We start from the raw sequence: 7,775 nt of genomic DNA on the forward strand, positions 1-7,775 counted from the left end.
AAAACTTTAATTCTTGTATTCTACCAAGGCAAAATCTTTATTCACTCAGTTCACTTCTTGCTCAAACAGTCATCACACACATAAAGACTGGAATCACACTCCTATATCTGTCACAAGCCGTGCTGTTTCAGGAATGTTGTGTTCTCAAAAACATTATTTTGTCCTTTTATTTTGTGCAAGTTATATGCCTAGACTCAAAAAGGTCATTTTGAAGGCGAAAATTAAGTGTAGTATCTCATTGAATAAAAAAAATGTTAAACATTATTTTTTACAGAATTTGAATAACAATAATTTTGGACATTTGGAGTATGAACTAATTGTGTGTCAACACGAAATTGCTGAATCCAGATGATGGGAAAGATGGAAAGAACAAAAAACCTGACAGGAAAGAGTCCCAGTCTGCACAGACAAAGGGGGATAAGAAGGGAAAAGGGAGAAAAGGCTCGCTGTCTGGGGCTCACTTTAGTCTTGAGAACCCAGATGACACTGGTATGAAGAAGGATTGGAAAGAGTTTTATCGTTGTCAGTTTCTTGTGCAAATGAAATTTCCCCTTTGACCTTTTGGTTTTTCTGTATGAATGATTTGGAAAAGTTTTTGAATGCCCCTTAGCCTATTTTACTGTCTGGAGGAATGCACATGCCTACTTTTTACTATGTTACATAGATGCAGGTTTCAGATTCTTATTCCACTCCAGATTACAATATATAAAGTGAAGTTTAGTTATATCTTTCATGTAGTCATTTATATGTAAAAATGAGTAACTTATATATGTAAAGATGAGGAAATGACACTTAAGAAAAACCATCTTCTGTAGATTTTTGTTAAAGTTCAAGGTCTCTGCAACATTGTCATGAAAAGTGCCAATCACTTGAACAACTGAAAATGCTTTTTCAGCTGATCTTGTCGGAGAAGATAAACAGGCTATAAATATTTAGTTAGGGCGGTTTCTTTGAGGATACAGTGACATGTTCCTGTGGGTAGCTTAATTATGAGACCGCAGAAAATTGCCTTGTTTGCTGCACTGGTGAATGTAGCACATCAGGCTTGTAATCCAGAATTTCCAGACTCGTAAATGTAGCAATTGAAAGGCACTGGGGATAACTTGTTCCAACATCATGTGTGTAAGTAACGTGATAGTTGACGTTGCGTTTGTTTGCTGATTTTCAGCATTTTTTTTCTCTTCAAAATTAAAGAGGTAGTAGATGAAAAGAATTCTGTCATATGGAGGAAGGAGGAAAAATCAACTGAGAAGATGGATATTTTAGATACGAATTTTATGGTATTTTGCTGTGTATTTTTTTTTCTTTCTTAACTAATGCAATATTGTGTACAATGAAAATGTAACCATTACTATTTCAAGAACATAGACATCCTTGATTAATTATGGGTATTTGCTGTAATACTACCATGATATCTAATCATGGAATTTAATTTTTTAATTGAAGATTTTTTATTTTTTGTTTTGGTCTATATGAAAATACTGCATGCTACTGATGTATCAGGACCAGTTAGTCCCCTTCCCTTACTCACCCTCCTCCTTTCGTGGACTTTTGAAGTTAACTCACATTTTTCCTTAGAGACAAGGTTTTGCCCAATCTATTCAATCAATGTTAAAATGAAAAACATAAAGTTAATATTTTTAATTAATATACAGTGATAGATATACACTGACACTATTTTAATGAAAAAGAGACTCATTCATTTGTTTTAAATTCTTTGTTTTACTAATTCATAACATAATGATAATAAATAGCTTTTTTATAGCAGATATCCAAGCTCACCAGCAAGCTCTATGCAATTTGCAATCTATTTTATTACCCTAGCAGACTTTAGAACAGAAACATTCTCCCCTTTCAGGAAGCATAACTAGCAGCTGATTAAGCTCTCGAATACTAACAAGCATCAATACTTTTTGCCAACAGGCTCTAGGCTTATTGGAATATGACTTGTTTCTTATGAGTCCTTTATTCATTTCCATAGTCATGTTTGTTGTACTGACCCATGCCATTTCTGCTGATACATTTTTAGGCACAGACGGTGGACTCGACTTTGGAACTATCAAGGTCAATGAAGAGACCAAACAGACGTGCACACTGAAGAACAAGGGAAAATATGAGATTTCTTTCAAGTATGTTATTTTATTTCCTTTCTTTTTTTTTGTGATTTTTTTTTTTTGTGAACAAAAAATGAGAATACTGGTCTGCTGTTAAGAATACTGGCTTTGTGTCCATTCTGTGTTTATTAAAAACTTGAGTAAAAAAGAAGGTAGCATCTGTCTGGAAGTACTGATTTTGTCTGTTATTTTGCTGAACAGCATGGATCCTCACTGTCCAAAAAGACGTTTAATTCCCCCTTCGTTGAACAATCATGTCCAAATGGTCACTCTGCTGATGGTTTGGATTATTAGAACAAATATCCTTAGGTCCAATGCTTGTTCATACGGGATTGTGTCAGGTCGGGTAAAAGGGCTGGCTAGTGCACACTGTGTCAAATGTCTTCTGTTTTGTTAAACAAAGATAGTAAATAACAAGATGGGCCACTCAGCTAAAAAAGTGTCCGCAGGAAGTATGCTCTTTGCTTCAGATGGCGCTGCAGTCTGTTTTGAAGCTTTCTTTCGTTTTTCCAGAAGAAGAATAGGAATAGCACCTCCTTGCGTACGCAGATCGACTGCTGTTCATCAGCAGTTCGGGTTCGTTCAGTACGGAGTTTTAGTTTGTTAAAATTTTAATGACCTCTCGCCTTTCATTCTAAAGTCAAATTAAACGAAGAAAACAATCACCCTTTCTTCCGGAAGAGGTTTTTTGTCAGTGTAACCATTCAAAAAAAGCGTTCTTCCGAAATTCATTCAAAAACTTGCTAGTTTCACTTTGATTTTTTTAACTCAAGTAGGATAACTCTGTTCGCTACAGGTGCGCTTTTGCGAAGAGGGCGCCACCGAATTTTGAGGACACTTTTTTAATTGGCTCAAAGAGAGAAGTGGCCCCTCTTGTTATGTAGACTCTTTGTGTTAAATCAAGTTTGACGCGGTAGTTCATTAGGGAAGTCCATTAGGGCCTATCGCGTTCAGCTGATTTGGAAAGCAAACAAAAGATCTATTCAAGATAAGATGAGAATTTTTTTTTTTCACCAATGATGCAAGGCAAAAAATAACATGCTTTTAGATTATACCAATAACTCCATATGCCCAAAGATTGAGGAGCTTCTAATTCCACCGTGTTGTGACACATATTTTATTGATTGGGATCTCTGTCTTTTTGTAAGAATGCTAATGTCCCTGTCAGTGTTGACTGATCCTCACAGGACTGTTGAAGTAGCACACCCCTTAAATTATCTAAGTTATTTCCATAACAGGGTTAAACATTGACCATGATTTGATTTTTATGGATTTGATTTTTGTATTCCCAGTTTCCTGTTAGAGAATGTCGATCCAAAAAATCCAGACGTCACTTCTCTGTTTGCTGTCGTGCCAAACAGTGGGAAGCTCAGTCCTTTGGATAGACCCACACAGGTTAATATGCCCTTTGTTTTTGGAACTGTTCTATTGTTGTATATGCCATTGGAATAGAGCTGTAATGATAAAGAACTTTCCTGTTTGAGCTTAACAAACAATCTGGAGTTTGTTATTCAACTAAAAAAAAGAGTTATCTGTGAAGGTTATGGTTCGTGGATTTATTTTAAAATCAGAAAACGTATCAGTTTGATTATACTTAACACAGTGATAAATAAGTTAAAATGACCAACATTAAGTACTGTAGACCTAGTTGTGCAAAGTGAAATCAATATTAATTGATACTTTTGATTTTTTTAAATGTATTAACGCTAAATTTTGGGGAAAGTTTAACAACGCTTCTCCCCTATTCTGGATAAAATTAGAACTTGTATAAATTAAAAGTTCTGTTCTTAATGTTAAAAGTCAATTTAAATGAGGTATCTTTATGTCAGAAATGACACCAACATGCATATGTTGCTGTATTTGATTTTGAGTATTCAGTTGTTTTAATCTTTTCATATTTGGTATGGAATCTTAGGTGCAAGTAATCTTCAAATCCTCCCGAGAAGTTGTTGTCAAGGATGTACCTATTCTAAAATGTCAAGTTATTGAGCCAAATTTGGGAGAACAAGGAGAGATGATTGCAAGCATCCCAGTGAAAGTCTCAGTGAAAGCAGTTTTCAGCAAGTGAGTTCTCTCCCCTATGCAGACTTGAGTGATTCAAAGTAGCTGCTGGCTGTCATTAACAAGCTGTGATGTAAAGCAGCTCTTACTGTCTTTAAAAAAAAATTATTATTCATGTACTCATTTATCAAGCTAAACAAGAAAATAATACATAGGCGCACTTTGATAAAAAAAACTACAAATAATTGATTTAAACTTATTAATTGAAATGTTTAGACTCTCGCTTGCACTCACAATATTTCAATGTACTTTTTACTTTTTGGAAACATCTTTGTGGTTCTGAGATCATTTGTTGCTCTTAAATATAGTCAAGAATGATAAAATCACCTCAGAAAAGAGTTTGCCCTTTTTTTCATTTTGATACCCTCTGCTCTATGTGTGTATTCTCGTGGCGTCGGTGGCCGAGTGATTAGGCTCTCGGACTCGCAACCGTAAGGTCGTGGGTTCAAATCCTGTCAGGGGCCCGATGTTGTGTCCTTGGGAAAGGCACTTTACACGAATTTTCCTCACTTCACCCAGGTGGGAATGGGTACCCGGCTATAGACAGTGAAAGATCATGTCAGTTTATTAGTGTTTGAGCGCTTAATTAGCTGCTTGCACTGTATGCTTCCCGGGAAGCTGAGAATGTTTCGGAGTGTTCTATGGTCTGCTGGGGTAATAATATAGTGTAAAGCGCATAGAGCCTGCTGTTGAGCGGGGATATGCGCTATACAAATGCTATTTATTATTATTTAATACAAAATCACCTGTTGATATTTGTTTTCATTATTTCCCTACTAGGTTCAATATCAGTCCTACTAATGACATCAACTTTGGTTCACTGCTGGTGAACAGCAAGAAGACTCGCACTTTTATGATTGAGAACAAGGGCGAGTTTGACTTCAAGTACACCATCTCGAAGAAAGAGAAGGAGTCCAATGCTCAGCAGAACTTCCGACCAAACAGGCCGTGAGTAGTCTTCAGAACTTTTATACTTTTCACAGTGATAAGTGATAAGACATTGGTTATATCATGCTAACATTCTGGATTGGTCCTCTGGGCCCTGAACATCTGATGAAAGGATTGTGGGTTTGATTCTTTACTGCACGATCAGGGTATTATTTTTTTCAGATACATGTTATTTCTCTTTCCCCACTGCACTTCTATTATCTATTGGTGGTGGCCAAATTTTGCTATTCAAAAAGCTTTTTAATGGCTGCATCAATCGACATTCGGTTTTCGGCAAAAGATTCTTTAAAATATTCTCCAGATCGTGACGCCCTTCGTTTTTTCAGTTTTGAGACAGTTTTTCTGCAAAAAATTAATTTTTTTTATTTCCCTCGCTTTAGTAGGCCGACGCTTCTGTCTCTGTAATTTTAGAACATCCGCCAGGTTTGTTTGTTTCAAGTCGTACTTCCGTTCAATACTATCACGCATTGTCGCGCAATGCTGAGCACTATTTTAAGTGTGCGACCCGTATAGATCTAGTCTCATGTTTTCTTTTTTTACTTGGTGCTAAATTTGACTGCAATCCTTTTGTTTAATGCCCATAAAATAACTGTGGTTTAGAATCATTTAAAGGGTGCACAGTTATATTAAGGAGTCTGAAGTCACTGTAGTTTAATTTTCAGTTTTTCTTTAGTTTCATTTAGATCTAATCTTGGGAAAGTCCGTCTTCTAAGACGCCATTGTAAACAAGTGAGGCTTCCGTTCACAAGGAGTGCATACTGATCCCTCAATGACTTGACGACCGATTCTTTTGAGCCCGTTCATCGAAAGGGAAACCCAGCTAGTTTATTGCTATGGGGCCCTGTCTTTGTTGATGTGGCGAGCAAATGTTTTCTCACAGCGCAGCAAGATTTGTGATACATATATCAAGTCACAACACTATTTCCAGTTTAAGCATGGAAAACGTTTTGTAAGATGGCAGATTAGAAATATAAATATACATTTTAAAATGTGTATCCTACTGTTGCCTTTAAGTAGTTTTGAAAGTTTGTGGTGCGTAATGGTTGGGTTTTGTTCTACTTATCTTCCTGCATACCTTCTTGTAAGCCTATCTGTCAGATCTTTGTCTTTGTTTCTGTCTGTCTATCTTGTGCTCTTGCTTGTAGCACTCTTAGATTAGCTCATGCCTTTAAGAAAAAGATTTATGTTACAGCTCAAAATTTGTAACTTTACATTTTCAGATCTGTAGTGGAAAAAAACGTTAATGAAAACAAAAGAAATGTGAAGTATGTTGTTTAATTTTGCTGTTCAGTTTTGAGCTTTTTTGTTTTGTTTCTTGCTTTTCTTTTTGCAAGTCTGCTCAAATTTGTTTGTATGTTCAAATGGAATTATGTCTGTGAGGTAAGCCTCTTGCGTCATGCTATTTTTTGGTGTGATTTTAAATGATTTAAATTCCCCTTTTGTTCTGAATTTAGACGTGCCGTTTAGATACCAGTTCAAGCAGACTTTTTAGCTTTGTTGAGTTGCATCTGTAGTTTTTTCTTCGACTACTTAATTTCCTTTACTTGAGATTTTTTGTAACAAATGACATGTTTTGTTGTTCATTGTCAGTAAATCTCAATAATAATTTTTAAAAGCATTACATCAGTGTCCAACTTTAACAGTGTATCCACCATATTAGGTCGAACACCTTTTTGGAAAAAGAAATGTAATTCCTTTCTTATTATCTTTTAGAAATGCTCAGTATTTTGTTAAAAGTGGTTTTTTTTACTGTCACCAATTGTAATTATGGTTACGTATGATATAATTCAAAACAAAAGGGGTGTTTGACCTAATTTTGTTGAGGATACTTGATCAGAGTCGGGCACTCATGATAACATTCCTTATCTGTCATACTTACTGTCAAGTTGCTATTGAATTTTAGGTCTCCAATTCCCAAGCTAATAGCTCTACCCCCTGAGTAGATTGTGTGTGGCTGCTTCTTCAATTGTTTTCTTCATATCACTTTTCTTGTATCAGAATCTTTCATCAAGTGCATAGTTTGCAACAAATGTTACATTCAAATGCTTCATATGTTGTCAATGTGTTTCTCTTCATCTGCAAGTTGAAATTCATAGACAAAGTATCAAGTTAAACTTAATCTAAAATCTCTGTTGAAGTTACATTGATTCCATCAGCCTTATATACTGCAAACTCTAATGAAAAGTTATGGCATACAGCTTTACTTATTTTCCACAAACTAAGTATAAGGAAACTCTCATGGGAAAACTATTGACAATGGCATTTACTTTAACCTGAAAATCTTTTCTTTTTCTGCCAATTTGCAGAACTGTCAAGGGAGACAAGAACAGCAAGTCAAGGGATGACTCCAGCTCAGCCCCATCCATCAAGCCAAAGAAAGCAGATTCTGTCAGGTACGTTAGCCTCACTTTTGACTTTGTTTCCCTATGTGCCATGGCAGACAGTGTCTGTGTGACGGGTCAGCGAAGGTGTTAAAAGTGTTTTTTGGAGGGTATATTTTGCAGTGTGTTTAATATCAGGATAAATCCGGAACTCGGGATTCCAGTAATTGTTTGGATTTCCCGACTTCAGGCCAATCATTGGGAAGCTTTTACACTTTTATAAAAGCAGTCTTGATATAAAATGTATTACACAACACCCCCTCACACACCC

The 7,775-nt window shown here is 35.9% G+C and overlaps 1 protein-coding gene across 1 annotated transcript in view; it reads left to right on the forward strand.

Moving 5' to 3' along the window:
- The window catches only part of LOC101849868 (hydrocephalus-inducing protein), a 113,415-nt gene that overhangs the window by 69,446 nt on the left and 36,194 nt on the right, over positions 1-7,775 (forward strand). Inside the window, exons 67-72 of the mRNA XM_035971743.1 lie at positions 2,030-2,129; positions 3,407-3,509; positions 4,030-4,178; positions 4,956-5,123; positions 6,344-6,388; positions 7,430-7,516. Of these exons, the coding sequence (XP_035827636.1) occupies positions 2,030-2,129; positions 3,407-3,509; positions 4,030-4,178; positions 4,956-5,123; positions 6,344-6,388; positions 7,430-7,516 (652 nt within the window). The remainder of the gene's footprint in view (positions 1-2,029; positions 2,130-3,406; positions 3,510-4,029; positions 4,179-4,955; positions 5,124-6,343; positions 6,389-7,429; positions 7,517-7,775) is intronic.

The sequence above is a fragment of the Aplysia californica genome, unplaced genomic scaffold (assembly GCF_000002075.1).
Source record: "Aplysia californica isolate F4 #8 unplaced genomic scaffold, AplCal3.0 scaffold00490, whole genome shotgun sequence".
In the NCBI taxonomy this organism is placed as follows: domain Eukaryota; kingdom Metazoa; phylum Mollusca; class Gastropoda; order Aplysiida; family Aplysiidae; genus Aplysia; species Aplysia californica.